At 54.3% G+C, this 24,815-nt stretch overlaps 2 protein-coding genes across 2 annotated transcripts; both read right to left on the bottom strand.

The window, feature by feature from the left end:
• Positions 1-3,549: 3,549 nt before the first annotated feature.
• On the bottom strand, positions 3,550-15,443 carry LEMD2 (LEM domain nuclear envelope protein 2). Its single transcript, XM_066565381.1, has 9 exons — positions 13,977-15,443; positions 12,797-12,837; positions 11,683-11,758; positions 10,407-10,483; positions 9,683-9,762; positions 7,761-7,906; positions 6,720-6,821; positions 6,536-6,638; positions 3,550-5,447 (listed from the first exon to the last, which is right to left on the bottom strand). The coding sequence occupies exons 1-9, from the start codon at positions 15,439-15,441 to the stop codon at positions 5,297-5,299; spliced, it is 2,241 nt and encodes a 746-aa protein (XP_066421478.1). The 5' UTR covers positions 15,442-15,443; the 3' UTR covers positions 3,550-5,296.
• Positions 15,444-20,209: 4,766 nt separating this feature from the next.
• Positions 20,210-23,755, bottom strand: MLN (motilin). The gene is made up of 4 exons (XM_066565047.1): positions 23,639-23,755; positions 22,290-22,406; positions 21,061-21,163; positions 20,210-20,286 (listed from the first exon to the last, which is right to left on the bottom strand). The coding sequence occupies exons 1-4, from the start codon at positions 23,753-23,755 to the stop codon at positions 20,210-20,212; spliced, it is 414 nt and encodes a 137-aa protein (XP_066421144.1).
• Positions 23,756-24,815: the final 1,060 nt, after the last annotated feature.

Here is a 24,815-nt window from a genome sequence, read left to right as displayed (position 1 = left end):
CCCCCTGACAGCTCTGGCAACTTTAGCATTGCGAAGGGAGTTGGGGAAAAAACATCCACAATTTGATAAAGCTCCCGAATGTTTCCTCCCAAGCAAAACTCGGAGCAGGATTTGCAGTAGGAGAAGGAGGTTCTTTTCTGGGAGTTTCTGCTGGGAAGCAGCTCATCCATTCGGAGCAGATAAATGTTCCTGTGAACACTGAGCTCCCCTGAAACAAGACACTGGAAATAAATCACTTCCACTGGCTCAAGGTATCGCAAATGCCAGGAGATATTTACGTCACTGAAAATACACAGAATTACAGATAAATCCAGAGCCTCCAAGAAAAACCAGAATCTGTCAGCGTTTTTCCTCCAGCTAAAGCAAAAGCAGCTCAGGTGCTGCAGGTGGAGGTGAGCCTGGAAATATCAGGGAAGGAGGATATGGAGAACATTCCTCTGCATAGAGGAGAAATATTCCATTCTCCAGCAAAGGGATGGGGCTGTGGAGAAACCAGGGAAGGTGTCCCTGCTCCTGGCAGAGCTGGAGCTGAATGAGTTCTGTCCCAGTGCTGGGGACAGCGCTGCTCCCCTGGCACTGTCACCTCCCACCCTGCTCCCAGGCAGGGCCAAATGTCACAGGAGTCTCAGTGAAACAGGTTGTTTATCCCAGCTCCAAACCGAGCCAAAAGGAACTGGGCAGCTTCAATTCTCTAATCTTTGAGTGGCACTTACCCCATTCATCCCATCCCATCCCATCCCATCCCATCCCATCCCATCCCATCCCATCCCATCCCATCCCATCCCAAACAGGACTCGTGTGGCCCCAGGGGAATGCACAGCCAGGCCAGAAACACCCAGGAATATTAAAATACAAAATCCCTCTAAAAACAAGAGCTCTGTGCACAGGCCTGTGCTCTCAGTGTCACCCCTCGTGGCCACCTCCCTGCTCCTGGAGCATCCCAGAGCTCCAGAGTCGGGTTCCAAGCACTGCACTGCAGATTCTTTGCTTCATTAAAAGGTAAGAAAAGCACGTGGCTGAGATCTGTGTGTGCACAGCTCCCAGTGCTGGAGCTCACCTGGAGCCACAACCAGCCCTGCATGGAACCCCAGAGCTGGGACCCAGTGCCACCACAGGCACAGTAACACCAGAGAACCCAGTGCCATCATGGACACGGTGCCACCACAGGATCTGGTGCCACCACAGACACAGTAACACCACAGACACGGTGCCACCACAGGACCTGGTGCCACCACAGACACAGTAACACCACAGACACGGTGCCACCACAGGATCTGGTGCCACCACACTCTGCAGAAAAGGGCACAGGCTCCCTCACCCCCCTGCCCACTCTGCCTCCCACAGCACCTCCGTCCCCTCCTCCCAGCCCAACACTTTCCAGCCATTCCACCATGGAGAACCGAGAGCCACCAGCTCCAGGGTCACTGCAGAGATTCCCTCCAGCCCCAAGTGCTGCCTGTCCCCGCTGCTCCCGTCCCTTCCCCCCTGCCAGAGCCTTCCTGCCAACCTCCCAGGCACCTCCAAAGCTGTGCCCATCCCGCCCCATCCCTCCTGCCCTGGCATCCAGCCCGGAGCTCACCTGGTGCTGCAGGTGCCCGCCGGGAGCTGCCTGGGCCGGGCTTCTCGCTGCTTCTCGCTGCAGCTCCAGAGGGAGCAATGAGGGAACATTTGGGCATGGCCCGAGTGCGTCGGCGCTGGCAGGAGCCCGGAATGTCCAGCTGACATTCCAGGGGGCTGTGCTAGGGAGGGACAGCCTGGCCGGGACAGGGAGCAGCCGCGTGTGAGGGAAAGGGAACGGAACGAGAGGAGCCGGCTGCACGCCCCGGCTGCCTTGGGAAATCGGCTCTCCAGGAAAACAACTGGGGAGTTGTTTTTGTCCATCTGTTTTCCACGGAACTCCCCCCTCAGCTCGGGTTTGTCACCTCCCTGCAGAGTGAGCAGACACTGGGAGAGGGATGGAGCTTCCCAGAGCTCCCAAACCACCCAGGGAGATGCAGGAGGAGAGGCACAGGGGGTGACAGGGGCTGGGGGCCACCAAATCCCCTCTGTGCCAAAGGAAGGGTGTGGGCAAAAGGAGGGGAAGGCCGGGAGTTGCCCAAAGTTGGGTAGGAGGTGAGTGGATCCAGAGCTCCAGCCCTGCCAACGGGAAAAGGGCCACGTCAGAGCTGGGAGCCGTGATGGGAATGGAAAAGTCCCAGGGAGCTTCCTGCCAGGGCCACACTGTCCCCTGCAGCCATCGTCAAGGACAGCCTGTCCTCCCCCCTGTCCTGGACAGCGAGTGCCAGGGGCTCCTGCCAGCCCTGCACCCCAAAGAAATGGGATCCATGTGGTTTTTAGGGCATCACAAGGAGCAGCCAGCCTGGGCAGCACCCAGGACAAGGAGGAGACGGTGCCCATTCTCACCCCCAGGGCCCAGCAGGAACCTGGGGACTTCAGCACAGCCATGCCCAGGCCTGGGGCCCCCAGGGATGCCATGGGGGAAATGCTGGGGAGGAAAACCCCACAGCTGGGATAAGGATTGGTGGGTGTGGAAATTCCCACTAAGTGGAGGGGAGAAAGCGGCTCAGGAGGGGCAGAGGGATCAAACTGCTGGTGAGGGCAGAGGCTGAGATGAAAGACAAGGATGAAAGAAAGACCCAGATTCCCAAGGCCTGGCTTCCCAGCTCCCCTGGATCTCCCCAGGAGAACTGGCCCCGTGCCCTGACTCCGTGCCCATCAATAAGGTGCAGCATCAGCTGTCCTGTCAGCAGCAGGAAAAACATCCCGTGGGAAGGGCTTTAAATGGAAGCAGGAAAGGAAAAGATGAAGAGCTGGGTTCGTTTCAGAGCCCTCGTTGGGCCACGTTTGCCTCCCTGACAGGGAGGGGGTGCAGCAGCTCCAGTGGATGAGTTATTTATAGAAATGTGCTTCATTATAGAAATTTACTTTGCAGGAAAGTGGGAAAGGGCCCTCAGCAGCTCTGCTTGGCAGTGGGGGCTGCGAGGGGAGCGGGGCAGGAGGGCAGAACCTGCTTTTCCCAGGAAAACTGCCAGGATTGCCAGTCTAGTCTGGCATGGAACAGGGCTGCTCCAGCCTGGAGAGGAGCAGGGGACACGGTGGGGGTGACAGTCACAGCCCCTGGCTCATGGAATGGCTCCAACAGCACCATTTCCTAACCTGGAACCGATTCCAGCTGTAACTTAGCAACCTCACCTGGGTGAAAGCATCCCACCAGGAATGTGGGGCCTGAGGAGAACCAACCTCGCACTGATTCCCTCCCTTTTGTTCCCAAATCTCAGCAACAACCGCAGGCAGAGAGGAGGCAGCTCCTGTGGCCACAGAGCCGTGGAGCCACCCCCTTCCTGTGCCACTGGAAATCCCCTTTGTCACCCAGAGCCGCAGGATGAGATGAATTCATGCAAACTGAGTCACCCCTTCCCACAGAAGTCACAGCAGTGAGGAACCACTCCTGCCACACCCCAGAGCTTGGGAGAAGCTGCAGCTCGACCTGATCCAAGCAAAAGCACTTGGGACAGTCTGTGATGTCTCAGCACGAATAAAAGTTGTAAATGATTGGTAATAAATTTATTTTTGATATTGATTTTTTTACAGAGCTAAATGGAACATAGAAACAGCACCAAGCCATTGAAGTTTGTTCTACAAAACCAGGTTTAATACAAAAAGGATGACAGCAATGCCTGACTCTGCGCTTCTGGACGGTTATAAAAGCTCACCCAAACCCCAGCAAGAGTTTAAAAAGGTTTAAGAACAGAGGCACCGGTGTTTGAGAGCATTTCTCTGGCAGCAGTAATGATCTTTATACATGTGGGAAGAATCAAGGTTACCTTCATTCCCAACTTATTGCAGTGCAAGGGGGCTGGTCCTTGCCTAGGAGAGCTGTTGAGTCTCCAGCCCAAACACCCACACCCAAAACTTTGGGGTAAGAGCCCCCTCCATGCAGGAAATTCCCCATTTAATGGGAAAGATCTCCTGGTTTTGCTCCTGGAGAGCTCAGCTCCACCCACGTGGGGAGAGGTGCAGACTCTGCCAGGTGAGCAGGCACAAGGAGCACACCTGGAGTGGCATCACCTGGACAGGGGCAATCTGAGCATCCAGCCCCGGGATGTCCTCAGGGAGAGCAACATCCAGGGGCCACAGGGCTCAAATCACTGCTGCCTTCGCTCTGCAACTCCTCCTGCCCGAGGCCAGCAAAGGATTTGGTTCCTGCAGCCTGAGGAGCTGCTGCAGAGCCCTGGGAGGAGCAGAGCAGCAGCTCCACTGCTGAGCCTGAACTGCCACACTCTGGTGCCATTTCCTGGGAAACAAACATTCCTTCACTGAACAGAAAGAGAAGCTGAAGTAACCAAGTGATTACAGACATGAGATACAATACAGCAGGACTGGGACTGAGCCAGGCTGCTCCTGGGACCCACAGGGGGCTGCAGGAGCAGCGACAATCCCAGAGCTGGCACCTCCCTGCTCCGACACAAACACAGACACTGCAGCTGCCCAGCTCAAACATGAGCCCTGAGGCCTCAGAGCCCTCCCAAAGCTGCTCTGGAACAGCCACGGAGCAGTCCTGGGCTGCAGCCACAGGAAAGCACCTTTAGAAGCTTCCTATATCCTTTATTTTCCACCCAAATTCCCCCCCCCCACGCCCCCCAAAAATAAAAAAGCACACAGACTGCAGACTTAGAAGTGTAACAGGGTCACAAACTCTCCTCCACCACCCCCAGCCCAGCCCAAACCACCAAGGCACGTCAGGCTCCCCCCTCTCTCCAAGCCCACCTTCACCCAATTCCCCTTCTCCCAATTTTGGATGGATGAAGCCAACACAAAACATTTTCCTTGCTGGGAAGCAGCAAGTGCTTCCTCATTGTCTTTGCACTGATAAAAACAAACAAAGACACGCCTGCAACTGCCACCCTAATGTTTCCATGGGAAATGTTCTCTTTCAGCACATTCCCTGATGGACTCTGCCACCAGTTGGCCTTTGCAGAATTGAGGTCAAATTTTGCACCCCCAGGCTCTGGCAGAGCCCCCCAGCCCTCGAGAGGGGTGTGCAGTTATTCTTTGTAGGTTGTTTGCCACGGGAGCCAGGTCTCTGTGGAAGGCTCACTTTGGTGCAATCCCAGCTTCCCACCAGCTCAAGCCCATCTTCTTTCCAAGCCAGCATTGCCCTGATCGTGTTTGTTTGGAGAGTTTCAGCAGCGAGAGCAAACAGAGCCTGGGCCAGGCCCTGCTCCTCCCACCACCAGCGAGGGCCCTGAGGCCTGCACAGGGTCCATGTCCCACCCTGCTGCTCCTCCTGCTGCCCTCAGTGCTCAGAATCCGACAGGTACGAGGGCTGAGTCCATCTCCACACCAGCATGTCCTCCCCTGCCACCCTGTGCGATTCTGTCTGGATCCGGGACTCGTTGGAAGCCAGGAAATCCACGGCTCTCTCCCACACCCGCTTCATCTTTTTTCTGCAAGGAACAGCAAGAAAATAAATGAGAATCTCCAGTTGGTTGTGCTTCCGTGCCTGCAGCAACTGGGCTTGTGGATTTGGCTGCCTGCTGTTCCCTGTGCAGGCAGAAAAGGGCATCAAACAAAACTCTGGTTTAGAGATTTCAGACCAGGGCATGGCCACACAAATCCTGCCTGGGGGGAAGATGAGAGGCTCTGTCAGTGCCCTGAATTTCTGCCTCAATTTGTGCTGCAAAGGGACTCGATGAGCAAATCACCCTCCCCTGTCCTGCACACAGAGATCTCAGCCAGGGGGACACCCTGATGTTCACCCCAACTTTGGATCCAGCTGTCCTGAGCATCTCACACCAGGGATGGCTCAAATAGCTGCAGTCATCCCTTGCAGGAAAAGGAACCATTTCTGGTATAGAGGGAGGATGTTTAACACTTCACAGGTGGACAAAGCAGCTCCATTTAACCAAAACACAAGAAATAACCCTGCAGAAATTGAGGAAAGCACGAGGATTCAGCCCTGCAGCCCCACCACCCACAAAGCAATGAGCTCAACCACAATTCCTGTCTGAGAAAGCCCCAAACCCAATCATCTCACTCCAGCTCCCTTCCCAGCTGTGTAACTCAAACTGGCCCCTTTCCAGGCACACAATCACTGCAGAGGAGCCCCAATATCCTGTTCAGCTCATGGGAATTGTTCTAGTCTGGAGAGCCAGGCAGGATGGCTGGGAAAGGAGACAGCACCAGACACCCAGCAGATGAAGCAGAGGACACCTGAAGCTCCAGGTCCAAGCAAACCAAACCCAGGTACTGCTGGGCAGAGCAAGGACAACACACCTGTGGCCCTGCACAAGTGACAATACACCTGTGGCCCTGCACAAGTGACAACACACCTGTGGCACTGCAGCAAGCAGCAGCTCTAGGGCTGGCACACTGATCTGCACCAGGTGCAGGCACAGCCTGAGCTGTGCCCAAGCCCTTCCCAACCCAAAAGCTCTAGCCTTGTCCTGCAGAGCAGCTGCAGGGATTGATTTTGGAGCTGTGCTGAGTCCCATCCTGTTGCTTCCAGCCCTCCTGAGTGCCCAGAGCAGCTCACCTGCTCTGAGGAGGGATCAGGCTGTCCCGCACGTGGAAGATGCCGACGTAGGGGTAACGCTCCAAATTCCGCTCCCATTCCTTGTAGTGGTCCTGGACAACAGCTGGAGGACAGGAGGACACAGCAGTGAGGGCCCAACCCTGCAGGAGCACAGCAGGGCTCCCTGTGCTCCCACAGCTCCTACCTATGATCTTCTTCACCATCTCATACATGGCTTGTTCCTCCTCCTCCATCTTCCGCCAGCGATACCGGAGGTAGAGCAGGATGCCCCAAAGGGTTATCAGACCTAGGAGAATAAAACCAAAGGGGATTCAGGAACTGGCAGCTGTGTGCTTGCTGGATGCAGTTTTAGTTCTCACACTGTGACCCAGGCCTGCTTGGAACTGAATCCCAGTGATTACTTTTGATCCCAGAGCAGCTGCACCCCAAAAACCCCTTGGTGCTGCCCCCTCTGGGGCACAGGAGCACCTGTGGGTGTGGGATGAGGTGCTGGGAAAGCCTCAGCACGGAGCTGCCCTCAGGAAAGAAACCACAGAGCCCCAGGTCTGCAAATCCCAGAGGAGGCTTTGCCAGAGGCCTCCCCTACAAGGATCACTCTGGAAGACTGTCAGGTTTGGAGAGCTGCTGGATAGGGAAATAAAGCCTGGGACTCCAGTGGCAGCCCAAAATGCAGGAGATGAGTATGGAAGGTTTAGCACTTACAATGCCCCCAGCAGGACTTCAGTGTCTGCAATAAACAGAACTGTCCCTTGTCACCCCTCCCTGTCAGGTTGGATTAGAAACTCCTGCAGTCACACAGCTCTCGTTATCACCTCGCTGGGTAAAACCCCTGTCTCAGCTGAGGCGTGACAGACTATTCCAATAAAACCTCCAACCCTGAAATGCTACAAGTCATTATTAAAGAGGCTGGAGGACTTGGGAGCTTAGAGCAAGAAAAAAAGAAAAACTGACTCCTTAAGGTAAGTTAACACACTTATTCTGCAGCCCATAATAATTGGCACTTGAGGAATACCCAGAGAGCTCATCAGCTGCCTGATTTAAAGCAACTTTTAAGCACTCACAGCACAAGAGGAGGGCTGTGGGTCTCCCATGCTGCCAGAAAAAAGGTTAATTAGACATTAACTCATCAGCAGATTTATTTCACCTCTGTTAGGTGTTCCCTATGGCTGAGCAATGTGTGATCACAGAGCTTCATCCCTGCAGCTGAGCCCCAAGAGCCACTTACTCCAGAAGAAGAGGAACAGGTTCATGATGGCCGTGACCACGGCCCGGCGGAAGCGGCAGCCCAGCCCCATCTGGGGATGGGCAGATTCCAGGCAGAACACTTCCTCCACGCTGGAAACAGGCTCTGACAGGTCCCTGCCTTTCAACCTGATGGGAAGAGGAAGAAAATCTCATTGAAGAGAGCAGGCTGCAACTGCAGTCTTTAATCAAGGAGAACAACCAGACTGCGGATGCAGCTGCTCGCAGGAAATGCCCCCACACCAGGCACAGCCTCCTGCCAGAACATTTGGGGGACTGGCTGCTTAGCCAGGGATGGATGTGACTCCAGGAAGGCAGCAGGGCTGCAGCTCCCACTGGCACGCTGAGTATCCCTGCACTGCCTCTCTGACAGCCCCTCTCAGCGTGCACAAGATTGAACTCAGAATTGGATTCCCACCTCCCAGCACGGAGATGGAAACGTTCCCTGAGTCAGAGCCACTGCTCAGCCCCAGCAGTGGGAGCTGGGGGACCCAGGCTGGGAGCAGGGGCAGCTCAAAGAGTGGCAGAGCAGCACAGAGCCCTGCAGAGCCCTCAGCTCCCCTCCCTGCAGCGCTGCTGCTCCCAAACCCAGGCTCACTCCACACTGAGCCATTCCCAGAGCACACAGGCACTGAGGGGTCCAAGGGACAGCCAGCAGATCCAGGGGAATGGAACAAAGGGGACTGTATTTTTTAAGCTCCTAATTATGCACAGCCCATTAGACAAAGGGGTTTGCTAATTTACAGGTGCTCAGCTCATGAACTGCAGAGAGCTTGGCTGGTTCTGGGTTCTGCAGGAGCTGCACACACACGGTCGTGTCCCACCCCCTGCTCTTATTTACAACCCAAATTCCACGGAAATATTTAAAACATGCAGCAGAATCACCCAGTGCAAAGCTCATTTTCAGTCCTGCATCTCAGACTAGCAACTAAAAAATAATCTCATGTAGTTAAAAATGCCAGGGGCAGGGTTTTGGGGATGCTGCCACGCTGGCTCTGGGGAAGCAGAGCTGTTTGGGGACCAGCCAGCAGAGCTGCTAATTAACAAAATAAAAAGTGGGAGGATATTGTATCCCACAGCCTCTGACTGGAAATGTGCTGGAGTATAAAAACATAAAATTTGAAAACTCTGCATCCCAGCCCACCTACAAATCCAGCCCTGCCCCTAAGGAAGCCGAGCCCCGTCCTGGGAATTTGCAGAGCCCAGGAATCAAAGCAGCAGATGCTGTCTGATCCCTGGATCACAGCAGCAGCTGCAGGAATATTTAAGAGCAAATGGAGCAGTGGGAATTCCAACAAGCTTGCCCACCAACCCCAGCACCACAACTGCTGCAATTCACTTAATCACAGACACATTTAGCAACGTGCAAATGCAAACAACTGTTAAGGCTTTAGAGTTAGAGCAGACTGGAGGCAGCCCACGCTCCCCAGAGGAAGGTGATGATGGCTGCTGACTCTGGGAAAAGTGACCTCGTGGGCAAGTTAAGGAAGAGCTGTAGGCACAGGACCATGGGCAGGACACCAGGAGCTCTCCACAGGAGGCACAACACAACCACGGATGGCCACAAGCAGCCCTGACCTCCCACCTCCCTCTCACCTGTGTCCCACAGCCTGGGCTGGGAATGAGACTCCTGGAGGAAGCCCAGCTCCCACCCTGCTGCAGGGCTGTACTTTTCCTTTGGATGTTTGCCCAGCAAGCTCAGCCACAGCCAATCCCTGCCCACCTGCTGCAGCCCAACGAGCTCTGGGAGCTGAAGGGCACCACTGACCCTGTCAAATTCCACCCCAGCCAACACCCAGATGCCCAACTTTGACACAGTGGGCTCCTGCCCACCCAATTCCCAAATCCCTGCTGCTGTTCAGTATCAGCAGATCCCTAACTTTGACACAGGGGGTTTTTGCTCACCAAATTCCCAAATCCTTGTTGCTGTTCAGGATCCAGTGCAGGGCAGCTTCAAACTTCTGTGAGGAACTGCCAGTTACATTCTGTGCAAAGGAAGCCATAAGAAGATTAGCCTTCCATTCATTTAAAATACTGACCAACGTGATTTCATTACAGCAGTGGGAGAATTCATTCCATAGGGGCTGAACCCAGGTTAATTCTTATCAGGATTCTGCAAACTGGAGGGAGGAGAACTAAGCCTGAAGATCTGCCTGGCCTAAAGTCTTCTGACTGGGGAGATGATGCATGAAGCACTCAGTGAAATAACAACATCCCAGACTGTTAGGGCTAACCACTAAATACAACATAATCTTACTGACAGGTTACCAGGAAAGAAATGGAATGCTGGATCAGAGCAGTCTGTCTCCTGACACTCTGCAGTAGAGAAAAATCCTTCTTCTGCCCAGCCCTCAATCCAGGGAAATTTCTGGTTGCACAAGACTGATGGCTCCAGTGAAACAACAAACCATTAAGATTTACAGGGGGTGAAATCAGAGATGGAGGAGAAAATGATTTCAAAAGAACTGCTGAGAATAGGACTGGCCAAAGGGGAAGTGAGAGATATGGGAGAGAATCAAAGCAGGATGAGGAAGCAAAATGGATGGTGAATTGTTTTAGTGTCTATTATTTATTGCTTTATAAGAGACTAAGCACTGGGTTGTAACAAAGCTGCTCAGAGCCCACTCACCAGCACATGATCCTTCACCTCACTAACCCAAATGCATTTGCTTTTTAGGTTCTCAGGGTTTCCACATTCAAAATTACCTGGTAAGAAAAGTCAAATAAAAAAATCATATTTGTAAAAAAAAGCCTTTGAACAGCTCAGAACCAGGCTCTGAATGTACACCAAGAAATGCTCTCCCTTGCTATCAGCCCCAGCCCTGAGCAAAATGATTCCAGGATGAGATTTATATTGCAGGCAGATCAGATGACTATTAATAAAATGCTCAGCCACTGCACTGAGGTTGGATAAGGGCAATCAAACCTCTCACTTCAGAGCTGCTGCTGGATAAGGGCAATCAAAGCTGACACTTCAGAGCTGCTGAACACACAATGAGGGGGAAAGTATTGCTCCTGCCCCTTGCAGAGCACAGAACCACAGCTGCCACCAGGTAACAGGTGTGGAGCTAATGATCAGTGTTCAAAATGCCTCCAAGGAGCTGAAATCACAGCTCTGCCTCCAACCCAGGCACAGAAATGCTGGCAAGGCACTAAATCCTCTAAATCTTGCCTCACCAAGTTGACTAAACAAATGTGCTAAGTAACTCTGGTGGAAATCCGAAGTCAGATTTGAAAAGATTTAGGAATTCTGTGCAGCTTCAGTATCCAAAGGTTTCAGCCTCGAGGTCTGAAATGCAGAAAATGGAACTGAATCCCTTTTACTGATTACCACTGCTGTGGATCTTGCTGAACAAGTCCCTGCTCATACAGTGGATTTCTAGCAGCCTACTCCATCCCAAAATACCAGTGATGGGCTGGATTTACTCCTGGAGTAGGGACTGTGCTGGGTCAGCTCCTTGTCTCAGAGAGCCTGTCCCTCTGTGGTGAGGAACAGGAGAGGCACTCGCACGTCTGCCGCCACATTTCAGCAGAAATGACAATTTCTTAGGACACTTCATGTGGAAGAACACATCAGTTTACACTCCTGTCTCTATCCTGAAGACAATTTCAAGCTGTTGGTAGAAAAGAATAACAAACCCAACCAATCCCACCTGAAACTCCCAACACTTCAAGTACAAACAAGGCCCTCTTACCCAGGCAGGGTGACAGGCGTGCATCAGCCAAGCACCACTCAGAACAAAAATAAACCCACCTTCCCCTGTTTTCCTATTCCCTCTCTGCCTCAGAAGTCCTCAAAGGGAACTGCCTGTTCCATAAACCCCTCCAGGGTGGGACAGGAGCGAGTAGGAGCTGGGAGAGGCAGCTCCTGCAGCTCAGCAGGGTGGGGATGTGCTGGCACTCACCTGCCTGCACGGACAGGTAATTGTAGAGCTCGTGCAGCATGGCCATCATCACGTCCTTGTGCTTGGCCTGGCAGAACTGCAGGGCACAGACAGGGACAGGGACACACATCAGCAGTGCCATGGGGACAGTGGGAGTGCAGCTCCAACACCAGACACAACTACAGCACTGGAGTCTGGCTCAGTCCTGCACCACCAGCTCCAGGCACATCTCCTGAGCAGGGGAATGCTCCAGACACAACCTTCCACCTTCTGGAAGTCCCTGCCCAGAGGAACTGGGTGAATTTTAAGGTTCCTTCCAGCCCAAAGCAGTCTGGGATTCTGTGAAGTGCCACCAACCCACAGCCCAGCCTGCAGCACCAGCCTCGGACCTACCACAGATGGATCCACCACCTCCAGAACTTCCCAGCACACAGAACTAAGAATCCAACACAAAACCTTCTCCCTCCTAATGTTTGGGTTGGAAGGGACCTTTAAAGCTCACCCAGTTCCACCCCTGACACCTTCCCCTATCCCAGGTTGCTCCAAGCCCTGTCCAACCTGGCCTTGGACGCTTCCAGGGATGGGGCAGCCACAGCTTCTCTGGGAATTCCATCCCAGCCCTTCCCCACCCTCCCAGGGAAGGATTTATTCCCAATATCCCATCCAAACCAGCACAGGGAATGCTGGAATGGTTTGGGTTGGAAGGGATCCTGCCACTATATCCACTATCCAACCTGGCCTTGGGCAGCCCCAGCTTTTCCAAAATTCCATCCTGACAGAGGGAGCAGGGCTGTGCAGGCACTCCACAGTGGAGCTCAGGGAATTAGCTGGATTAAATCTTGCACTGTTAAAGCTGAAAACAGCTTTATTGCAAACCAATAACACTGCTGGTACAACTGTTAAAAAAGAAATTGATTCACGTAATTGGGAATTTAAATTTTTATCTTTCGGAGTCTCAAGCACACTCCTAAATTCATCTGGCCCATTAATTTCAACTCATCAAGTCCCAATTTTTCTGTAAAACGACAGAACGAATCATTTTACAGTGATACTGTTATGGGTGGAATAGACTACCTGGAATAATCACTGTTCTGTGAGAGCTCACAAGATTGAGAATAAATAAATAAATGCTTACATCATCCGTTCTTTTGTCACAATCCACAGGCAAGAGATTAACTAGGAAAGAGAAGAGGGCGAGTTAGCTGGCTGCAAACAAGAGTTTTGATCAAGAAAATAATTATCTTTTTAAAAGCAGGCTCAACTTAAAGCCTGGTTCTGCTATTGTTCATCTCCCCCTGGTAGCACCTGGAGATGCAAAGAGCCCCCCCAGGAGCTGCTTTGGGAGCAGCTCTGAGGAAAAACACACCAATGATGGAGCTGATGAACGTGTTCAGCTGGGGAGCGAAAACTGGGGCTGGATGTTTTAACAGCTCCTGTTTGAGAAGCTTCATGGTGATCTTTACACTCCAGGGCTGCCTCTTGCTGCCCACCAGGGTCACCTGAAATATCCCAGCACAGCCATGGAGGGAAATGAACCCCCCTGGAGGGCTGATTGCAGCTCTGGGCTCTGCAGGGCTTGAACAGCTCCTGGCACCTGTGGCACAACCCAAACCTGGGCACCATTCCTGCCTCCAGAGCTCCTGTCACAGCTGGGACAGGACAATCCAGTGACAATGGGCAGCTTTATCCCAGCTTTGGGAATGCAGCAGCTTTCCCAGCCCACACCAAGGGCACAGAATGCCCAGGGTCAGGACCAGCACCTTCCCAAATCAGCCCCCAAACCCTTCTTTGTTCAGCTCAAAGCCTGAAATATCCCCATTTCCAGCTGCTCCAGCTGGGGAACTCTGCCTTAAAAACCCGTTGCTGGGGAAACCCCTTTTCATTTCTCATGGAAGAGAACTCTGCCACACCTGAAGTGCTGAATTGATCTTCTGCACTTCTCCCTTGGACAGAATAAAGGCTGGGAAGGGCCATGCTGGCAGAGGGAACATCAAAAACACACCCCAGGTACTACACAGACCTCGTGTCACACCATAAAATCCATCCTTGGCCCAGCAGGAATGGCACTCCACATAAACCCCATGGTTCTGAGGGACTGAAGGCCAAACTCGTTTGGAAAAAGCAAAGTTTTGATTTGCTTCCCATGACTAACAAGGTTCCCCATAGGAAAGGAAAGATGGGAAAAGGGACAGAAACAGAGATGTCAGGTTACGGCAATGAGAATGATAAACGTGATGGGGATGGAAGCAGTAAAGGGAAAGCAGGAAGACAGGTGAGGAATAAAGTTTAAACGAGAATTAAACCAGTGCACGTACACCTCTCCTCTCTCCCATCCAGCCAGCCTGACCCAGCCATCTTCACCACGAGGATGCCCAGAAAAATCAGCAGCAGCACCAAGCTGGCGAAGCAGAGGAACTGGGACAGGTAATACTCCAGGCCTTTCCCCTTTCCCTCGGGCTGGGCCCGGGGCGCTGAGCGCAGCAGGGCTGTCCGCGGGGTCACTCCGTGCCCCCCATCGCTGGCTGCCCGCCACGGGAAGCGCCGGATCAGCCCCCCAGCCCTGCTGCCCGCGTCCCGCTCTGCCTCCTTGCCAACGCTGGCAGCCAGGTCCTCCTTCCCTCTCCTGAACAGGCTGCTGAACCTCCCTGGGGCCGCCGAGGAGCCCCACTGGGTGCTGGGGGTCACCTCCCTCTCCCGTCTCCACCAGCTGTTGGAGGAGAGCCCCCTCCTCTCGCCCGCCGTGTCCCAGGCAGCGCGGGAGCTCTGCGCCCCAATTCCCCCTCCCGATGTCCCCCAATGGCTCCTGGGTTTCTCCTCGCTGGGAAGGGGTTTGGAACCTGCTGAGGAGCCAATTCCCCCTCCCGATGTCCCCCAATGGCTCCTGGATTTCTCCTCGCTGGGAAGGGGTTTGGAGCCCGCCGAGGAGCCCCAGTAGGGTGTGGAGCTCAGCCCCCCAAGCCCATCCAACCCCGAGCCCGCCCGGCTGCCGAGCCCCCCGCTCCTCTCTGCCGAGGGGCTCCACTGGGACGTGGAGTTCGAGCCCCGGAACCTGTCCAGGGTGGGTCTCAGGCCACTGCTGAGCCCCCCACTCCTCTCTGAGGCGCCCCACTGCACTGAGGAGCCCCGAAACCCATCCAGGGTGGTCCCCAGCCCGTGCTCTGTGACATCTCTGGATGTCTCCCAGTGGGACGCAGAGCTCAGCGCCCCGGCCCTGTCCGCCCCCAGGCCCCCGCTCCTCTCTATGGACGTGTCCCACTGCGAGGAGGAGCTGAACACCCCGTGCCCGGCCAGGGATGCCCCCAGCCCACCGCCACCTCTCTCCACAGTCGTTCCCCACTGCTCCGAAGGGCTCAGCCTCCCGAGGCTATCCCGGGAGGAGCCGCCCTCAACCCTGATGCCTCCGGCCCGGCCCGGCGGGGACCCCCGGGGGTCCCCCCAGGACTGCCCGCCGCTCTCCCCGGACGTCCCCCAGCGGGACGCGGGCGGCCGCCCCACTTCCTCCTCCTCTTCCTCCTCCTCGTCCTCCTCCTCACTCTCACGGGCGGCCGCGGCGGTGAAGCCGGAGCGCTGCCGCGAGGGCGAGGCCTGCGGCGGCCCTGCGGAGGAGCGGCCCGGGCTGGGCGGAGCGGTGCGGCCGCTGCGCCGGGCCGCCGCCACTTCGGCCCGCAGGCAGCCCAGCTTCTTGATGTAGACCTTGCGGGTGGTGGCGGTGATGGGCCCCGGGCGATAGCCGAGCGCCAGCAGCTCCTTGCGGAGCTCCGCGTCCGTCAGATCCGCCATGGCCGCGCTAGGCCCCGCCGGAAGCGCCCCGCGGGCGGGAAGCGACGCCGCCATCTTGGGAGGGGCCCCTGGCGCCGCCATGTTGGGAAGGGCACGGGGCGTGTGGGGAAAGGGCGCGGGGGCGGGCGCCATGTTGGGAAGGTCAAGGGGGTGCGGACTCCGTGTCTTGAGGGAGCAGCAGCTCCCGCTCCTCGCCGCTCCCTCAGGACCGGGGAAAAGCGGGAGAAATGGGGAAAGCAAAAGGCGAAAGCTGCCTCATCTGCGTGATGAGCCGGTGTCGATGATGGATTGTCCCCCATCACTGTGTGGGGCAGCTCCTGCCTCACTCACACTGATGTTCTGACTCTTTTAGGGCCATTCTCCCAAAAAATGTCCCTCTCCCAACCACCTCCCACCCCCACACGCGTTTCCATCATCGCTGCCCAGTTGCTGAGCTCTGCCAGAACCTCAGGCAGGACCAGGATCCAGATCCATTAAATATTTCCTGGGAAGGGGGGGTCCCTCCACGCCCCACACCTAAAACAGCAAACCCAAGCGTTGACTTGTAAATTTATTTTGGCACAGCTGTGATGAACAGTAATTGGTTTTTCCTGCTGCCGCCGCTAAAGAAAGTGATGAAAGCGGCTGAAATACGGTGGCGTCATGTTGGAATTTAATTAAAGGTAATGGAGCAGCAGTGCTGAAGGTGCTGAGGGCTGGCTGTGTGCCATGGCAGGTGATGGATGTGTGACACTGGGGTGTGGGACACGCCGTGGTCCCTCAGGAATGGCACCTGTGGGGAGAAGGAGGTTTCTAGAGGAGTATGAAGCTGAAAGAGCTGAGCTGTGCCTTCCCGACATGAATCACAGAATTCCAGAGTCAGTGAGGCTGGGAAATCCTTCCAACACCATCGACCGATCCTTACCTGAGTGCTGTATCCAGATTTCCTTGGACACCCCAAGGATGGGGACTCCAAACCTCCCTGAGCAGCCCCTTGCAATGCTAACAACCATTTCCATGGAGAAATTCCTCCTGATGTCCAACCTGACCCTCCTCTGGCACGGCATGAGGATATATCCTCTTGTCCTGTCACTAATCCTTCTTTCAGGAACCCTCTTCCTTAGCACGTCCCCAAAGCTCACCTCACTTTTCCCAATTTATCCAAGAAAGCAGCAACAAGATGCTGAGATTTGTTTGTCAGGTTGGCAACAGCAAATACATCCTCAGCAGAGGCCAGGGAGCCCATTAAAAGAGCAAACTCAGCTGTGCTGGGAAGTGTGAATGCGCTAAGCTGAGCTTCCTCAGTGCTCCTCTGCCAGCTCATGATGTGGAGAGGGGTCTAATGTAAATAAAAAATTCCAATTTGCTCCTATCACACGGATCCTGTGAGCTCACAGCTCTCACTTTGCAGAAGCTCTGCCTGGGCATGCAGCTGCGCGCTGGCTGAGCTGGTGCAAACCTGGGAATTACATGAACTCACCTTTTTCTGGAGAAAACAGCAACAAAAGCCCAAACCTATCCTTTCAATTTGTGATTCTGCCCATCATGGGAATTACCCCAGGCCCAGCAGCCTCATTGCACAATCTTTGGAGAGGAAGACATGGGGTTGGTGTTGGACAGCTGGAGGATGGGGGGAAAGCTGTGATTCCTCCTTAGAAGGAGGTTGGCAGCACCAAAGCTCAGCAGGATCAGATGCCGATTCTTTGTGGAGAGAAATCCACGACCCCTTTCCCTTCTTCCCATGGGAGAATCCCTGCCTTCCCTGGAAGGCATTTGGCCCCCACAGGGAAGGCAGCAGGAACAGACATGTCAGACCCTATATCCCCATGGGCAATCTTTGTTCCCATCCCTTGCCCACAGTGCCAATGCTGAATTTGACAGTGGATTTTCTATTTTTGCAGCCCCTCCATCATCCTCGTAGCTCTGGGAGCACCGAGCAGTGCCGAGGCTGCAGATGGGCTCTGCAAAAAGCGTTTCTTGGCTGGAAAGAGCCGGAGCTGGCTGTGGGAAGCTGGGACAGCATGGAGGGACAGCCTCCACCTTCCCTGCGAGCCCAGAAGCTGCCTCAGAGCTGCTGGCAGTGCCTCCCATGCCAGAGGAGCAGACGCGCCGCGCCGGCTGCTCCGGTTCTGGCAGCCTGAGGACAGGGCTGGTGTGAGCAGAGCCTTGGGAACGGATCCGTGCTGGAGCAGGGCATGGCTGCACCCCAAACCCCACAGGTGAACCTTCCACCACTGACTGATGGGCTGCTGAAATCCCCGTCTGTGGCTGTTGGGTGCCAGCCCTGCATACGGCACCTGGCAAGTGTCAGGGCTTTCTTGGGAGCTGACTGTGCCCGTTTGTCACCCTGTCACTCACAGCCACAGCACAGGTGTGACCCAAGAGCCCTCTGCCTGCCCTGGGCCTGCTCAGTTCCCTAGCAAGTCAGAGGTGACTCCGTTCCCTCCTCTTTCCCCCAACTGTTGGGCTGCTCGTCCCACCATGAAATTCTTGTTTGGTTTCTGGTGGAGCAGATTCTTCCTGCCTGTCTGCAGGTGTGACCTGGGTGCTGCTGGCTGCCAAAGCACCTTCCAGGGCAGGGGGAAATGGAGATCTGTCCTGAAACCTGGAGAACGCTTCCTTCTTACTCAGAAGCAGAGCCCTGACAGCCTGGAGGGGGCTGGTTGGGGTCCCTCCATCTCTTTCCAGTGGAAATGTTTCTGCTTCTCCTGCTCAGGCCCCTAAGGGTGGAAGGAATTTACTCCCAAAAGTTGAAGGTGTACTTTGGCGCCTGCTTGGACACCACAGTTGGTGCTGCAGGACAGGACAGGGCTTCCTGTGGTCTCTGTCACAACCAGCCATTACATCCTGAGCTCATTTATAACTGGGACAACTGGGATGAGCCACTGGAAAATCCATGGCAGGGGTCAAAGCTGGCCCTTGCTGATGCAGCTTGTCTGGGTCCAAGGGTAAGAGTCCTGCTGGTGGATCTCCCTCTGGAATTTTCCACAGCGTCAGCCCCACCATCACCCCAGTGGGAAATGGTCCAGAGAGCAAATCCACGAGGCTCATGTTCACCTTCTTTCTTTCCATCACTTTCCTTCCTGCATGGCACAGAGGACGTGTTAACCTAGAGAATGATGGGAGTGAAAGGGCTGGGAAAAGAGCACGCTGCAGGGACAGCTCTGACCCACAGTGGAGCTTCTGGAGGGGGTTTGGGGGCAGTTTTCCCTTTGAGGGGGAATTCTCCTTTGTTTTCACGTGGCAGAATCAAACCCGGAGTAAAGGTTTGGGTGTCTCTGAATTAACAAGGCAAGAGGTGCCCTCTGAAGCGAACACGACTCTGACCTTGCTGCACATTGGTGTAAACGTGGCACAGCTCCTCCTGTGATTGCCATGCCAGCTCTTCCATGGATATCACCCCTCTGCAGATGGAGCTCCTGCAGCCCAGACTGCTCTCACTCCCAGCCTAATGGAATGTGTTATTTCCCATCTCCCTCCCACTCAGAGTCATTACAGAGCTTCCACAGCTCACACTGCCTCAGCATTACTGGGAGCTTCCTGGAGCTGATCAGTCCCTGGACAAGGAGCGTGCCTTTGGATCAAACATTAGAGCTGTAATCCACCGCACGCTGCCTGTTCCATTACCCATTGGGAGCTTTCTCCTCTCCCCAGGGCTGCTTGCAGCAGAGTGCTCCGAGGGGTGTTGTTCCAGCACAAACAGAGCTCTTGGAATGAGCTCAGCGAGAACAGAACTCCTGGTAGGTTGGGAGGATAAAATTGGATTGGAATTGGATATATTCACGTACATACCATTGATCTCATCCATCCGTACTTTACATATGTTGGATTTCCTGCTGCCAGCAGAGAGGAGTAGCTCTCAGATAAGCCAAAGGTATGGAAATGGAGAGCAGGATGTTCAAGTGGAATTAGGATTTCAACTTGGGGTGTGTTTGAGAGGCAGGAGAAAGGGCAGAGTGCAGTTCCCTCACACTGTGCCTGGCACAGCTGCTCCTCACTGTGCTGGTGGATTTACAGCACCAGGCTGATAGGAGGGGTTTGGGCACAGGGAGGGGCTGCCCAGCAGGGTTCCTGCATTCTCCAGCAGTGTAGGAATGTTCCAGAGCACCCTCCTGGAGCAGGGAACTGAGTTAGGGACATACAGGTCCCCCCCTTGTGTCACCAGTTTGGCCAGGAGATCTGGTAAAGGTTTGCCTCAGTTTCCCTCATTGCTAAAAGGGAGGGCTAAGACTTAAACTCCTCAAAGATTGATTCCTCAGGCTCTGACACACACCTTCACAGAATCCCAGAGTCCTTGAGGTCAGAAAATCCCTCCAGGATCATGGAGTCCAACCTGTGCCTACTCTGAGCACTCAGTGCCACCTCCAAGTGATACCTCCAGGGATGGGCACTCCAAACCCCCCTGGGCAGCCCCTTCCATGAGGAAATTCCTGCTGGTGTCCAACCTGAGCCTCCCCAGCCCAGCCTGAGGCCGTTCCCTCTCCTCCTGTCCCTGTTCCCTGGGAGAAGATCCCAAATCCCCCCGGCTGTCCCCTCCTGGCAGGGAGTTGTGCAGAGCCAGAAATTCCCCCTGAGCCTCCTTTGCTCCAGGCTGAGCCCCTGCCCAGCTCCCTCAGGACTCTCAGAGCAGGGCTCAGGAAAACAGAGATGTTCCCCAGAACCTGGAGCCTTTCCTATGTCTTCTTTCCCACCTTGGGCACTCCCCCTCTGTTTGAGAGGCTTGCAGGACAGAAGACACAAATCCTCCTTTTAATTACACTGCACATTTATTAAATCACCTCAGATTTTGTTAATCTCTCTCACGAATTTCGTTTACATAAGTGGAGTCTTTCAGCTTGAGCAGCTCCATCACTTTCTCTTCTGATCCTGCAGATATCAGTCAGCTAAATAGAAAAGAGAGAAAAGCACAAGTGTCCTTAAAGCTCTGGAAAGACTGAATGAACGCCAGATTTATGTGTTGTTTCCTCCTCCTTCAGCTCCCCAGCTGAAAGCTCAGAGGCAAACTGGGATGAGCACAGGCAGAGCAGAGCAATCCCACAGGGAGAGTTGGACCCCCTTTCTTGGGCTTAAACATGCCAGAAAAGGCAAAGGCTCAGGGACAGCCCCATCCCACCATCCCTCAAGCTGCAGGCAGGAAGAGCAGCACAACAGCCTGCCCCTGGATATTTGCTGCTGCAATTCCCACACACGATTTCCCAAAGGAAAAGGAGGATTTGCAGCAAATTGCAGGGTAATTAAGTGTCAGTGTTAAGCCCCCGTGCAGGCAGCGAGGTGTTCCAAGCTGGCTGCACATGCTGAGCTCCCTCGCAGGTACAGTTGCTGTTATAAGCTCTGCTGGAAATTGTTCCCTGGAGACTGAGGACTTTTTGGGAGGAGGAGGAGCAGGGAAGTGGCAAACAGAGCTGCTGGGAAGGGTTGTGTTGCTGCTTCCAGTCAATATCAGCTCTGGGCAGCACCTTAGGAGGAAATAACCTTTCCAGAAGGGTGCACACGGGAGTGGTTGGGATCTGAGGACTCCACAAAGTGAGCAAACACGACACAAAAACCCTGCTGGGGAATATAAATATCTCTGTGCTGATGAGCTGGTGAGAAGAAGGAAAGGCAGAATTCCCAAGGCAGAAATCAACCCTCTGACAGTACCATCTGGGGTGTCCTGTAACAGCTCTGCCAGCAGTTTCTCCAGGACATGTTGGTATTTTTCCAGCTGCCTTGGGGTGAGCCAAGCTCTGACAGGAAGGGCTTGCTGTGGAGGAAACCAGAGAAATCAGAACAAAAAGGTGAGGGGAGCAGAGGGAGGAAGGTTGGGGTGCTTTGACCCCACTTGGATCGAGTTAGTGGAGGGTTTAGGACTTGGAGGGAAGAAGATGAGCCTCATATGGGGAAAAGCAACATTTTGAAGGCAACACACTCTTGAGTTGTTCAGAGTGCTGTTGCATAACCCGTGGGCTGGCTCAGAAATCCAGATAAAGGCACCTCCTGGCAGCAGGGATGCAAAGAAAATAATTTCTGAACCTTCTAATCCTCCACTGTGTGGCACATGGACCCTTCCAGCCTGAGCCTGCAGAGCTCCTGCCCTAGCAACAGCTGAGGACGAGCTGTGGTCCTGCTCCAGCCTGCTGGACTTGGAGCCAGCTGTGCCTGAAGCAAAGAGCTCTGTTCTGGTGCTGGCCAGCTGAGGGATGTGCTGATATTTCACACTTTGAACTGGGCATTTTGCTGTTTAAATCCTGTTACCAAGTGCTGGTGCATCACAAGTGCAGGAGGAGCTGCACATTAAGCTGTGCCTCGGCCAAATTCCAGCCTGGTTGGTCCTGCTGTCTGTCCCAGAGGATCTGTCCCTGTTTGGGGGGACCTGCACCCTCCTTTTGCTGGCAGAGCATGGCCAAGCTCCCTGCACTGCCCACACAGGAAAACGTTCCCTGTGCTCAAATGGCAAAGCACAATTTTCAGACTTAGCTCGCCAGGTAAGTCTGCCTTTGAGGGCTTAGCCTGGCACTTCAATCCCTAAAATTGCCCATTTTCTGCTCTGTGTACAGACTTGGAGCCCAAGTTTTTAAATAAGGCCTCTCCAGTGCAGAGAACTCTGGGGCCAGAGGTGACTCCGAGCAGGAGCTGAAGCAGAACTGGGAGTTCCTGCCTTGCACCTGGCTGGGCTTCACTGCCTGGCAAAGAGACCTCAAGCTGTTCTCATCTTCCTCAGGGAGAAGCTGTTGGATCTCAGGGGTGACCTGGCTGCTGAAAGACCAAGATAATTTAGGGTGGAGCTAAAACTTCTCTCTGATATAAGCAGGCAGGCAGGGGACATCTCTTGGACTCCTTATCCCCTGCATATCCTCGTGGGCTTCTCAGAGTCCAGTGGCTCCACATACCTGGAGGGCCTTGGCTGCATTGAGATCCACACCAGATTGCTCAGGGAAACCTTCCTCCTCCAGCTGCTGCAGCGAGCTCAGGGATTTCTTCTGCCCTGCCTTGTTCCTCTCCTTTTCCTGCAGTTTCGGGGCAGAGAGCAGAGGGGGCGAGTTGGTGATGCTGGGAGCAGCAGCAAAGCCACCCTGTGCTGCCCCAGCAGCCAGGAATCCACAGCGCTGGGCACAGACCCAGCGAGGTGGTGGAATCCTCCTGAGAAGGGCCCATCAGCTGTGGCCTGAGTGGCCTTTGGGGACTGAAATCCAGCAGTGCTGGGGGCAGGGTGTGCGGGTCTGCAGTAAACAGGAGCCGCGTGTGGTGGCGGAGCCCTGTCAGCAGGAGATGGGAGCTGACAGCAGCACTGGGACCTTCCCCAGCTGTCCCACGGAGCCTGGCCTGGGTCTGTGCTGGAGCACTGCAAGGAAACTGAACCAGCCCTGCGTGTGCAGAGGTCGCGTTTTCCCAGCCTTTCTGCAGGTCTGTAATGTCAGCCCATCCCCGTTTATTTAGCTGCCTTCAGGACCCTCTGGGAAAAGCCAGAGGTGCTTTGGAATATGACAGACACAGCAGGACACATCAAATGTGGCACAGGCCCTGCTCAGTGTCCAGCATGTGAGCACAGGAGGGGCAGGGACAGCCTTTAGGGAGACAGATTTCCCCTTTGTTCATCCAGAAAACCCCAATCCCTGGCAGACACGGAGCTGCAAGGGCAGTGGGGCACAAGCACAGCCCATGTGTGTCCCCATCCTCCCCAAGGACTTTGAAGAATGCCTGTGCTCCCCACAAACAGCAATTGTTATCCAGGGGGAGGTGTTGGGAATGGGATTTCTCCCGGTATCCAGGGGCTCGGCAGTGCGGGGGAAGCTCGCTGGGGCTGCGTTTCAGAAGCTGCCGTCTCTGAGCCTGCCTGACACCTTTCAACGGTATTTGTTGCACTTCAAAAGGAAAAACGTTCTCTCGGCACGTCCCAGAGGTGACAACCAGCCGGGGGATGGTTAATTATTTGTTACAACAAAAGAGCCATCGCTGAGCTGATGGGAGGCTGCAGCTGCTCTGGAAGAATTCCAGCTCCAGGAAAGGGAAAGGACCCGCAGGGACTGCAGGTGACACCCCCACAGGTGTGGCAGACCTTTGGTGGGGGGGGTCCAGGCTCTCCCTTTCTGTCTCACACCTTAAAAATCCCCTCTGCCTCCCCCCAAAGCCGTGGATTTTGGGAGAAGGATATCACAGTGTCTCCTGTTGGTGTGCACTGCAGTCTGGGGGATGAGGGCAGGAGAAACCTATCCTGGTTTATTCATTCCAGAGGGGTTACCTGCATTTTCTGGAAGTCACTCTGGGTGAAAAAGGGCATGAAGCCTTGGGTCTGCTCAGCCAGCACGGACAGCAGGGACACCAGCAGCAAACTGGCCACCACCTTCCTCGAAACCATCCTGAGAGCCTGGGCAGCACAGGAAAGGAGACACCAGGGCAGGAGTGGAGAGGGAGTTGTGACAAAAACGCCTTTGGCTCTGCACCAGCTGCAACCCAGCTCAGCCCCAGCCCACCTGAGGGATATTTACTCTTCCAGTTGCTCCTGAGCTGAGAATAGAAGTGCTTTGACTGAGAATAGAAGTGCCTTGACTGACAATTCTCTTCTCAAAGCTGTTTGTGTAAACAGATTTGTTCTTGAGCAACATCTCCAAGGATTTCAAGCCCAGCCCTTCAGGACTGCTCAAGCCTCCCTGAGTTCTGGAGCCTCAGCCCTGCAGCTGTGTTGGTTTAAGACCTGAACACCTCCAGAGCAAACCCATCCATCCCAGCATGGCAGACAGAGGTGCTGTAAAGAGAAAATCCTTCAACCAGCTGGTTTTTAAATTTTTGGTTTGATTTTCCTCACCACTGAAAACCTTCCTGGGTGGACTGGGTCTCTTAAGAAGCCTCATTGAATCCAAGGGAAATGGGAAAGGCGTTTTCTGTCTGAGCCTGGAATATAGGGCTTTAAAAACCACCTCTGAAGTGATCTAACTGTGACTTCACCTCAGGAAAGGACTTATGTAAACATTGAATGTTCTCTTTAAATATTAAAATATTCTCTCTGGACAGACTTAATGAAGTCTGGTGTCCTACAGCTTAACTTCTCCACCTGATTGGAGCCTGATCCTTAATTAGTTTCAGCAACCTCTTGGTTTGGACATTATTGAGAAGACATTGTTAAGTTAGATTTGACTCCTGAATTAGATTTCCCATAAATATCAGCTGGTATTGAACCAAAGGCTAGTGGAAGTTAATAAATATTCCCTTTCCATAGCACCTGTCAGTCACACCCTCTCCTCTCCCTGCCCTGGGCACTGCACTGGTGCCATCTCTCCCTGCCCACCCAGACTGGGCCACCAGAGCCACCTCCTGCCCTGGGACATCCCAGGCTGTCCCAGCCCTGTTTCCTGCAGGGATCCAAGCAGGAATTCTCCAGCTCTGCCCTTGCAATGCAACCTCAGCAGCATCAATCTTTG

The sequence above is a fragment of the Molothrus aeneus genome, chromosome 24, assembly GCF_037042795.1.
Source record: "Molothrus aeneus isolate 106 chromosome 24, BPBGC_Maene_1.0, whole genome shotgun sequence".
Taxonomy (NCBI): domain Eukaryota; kingdom Metazoa; phylum Chordata; class Aves; order Passeriformes; family Icteridae; genus Molothrus; species Molothrus aeneus.
Note: the sequence above shows the minus strand (reverse complement) of the source record. Positions and strands in the feature narration are given on the sequence as shown.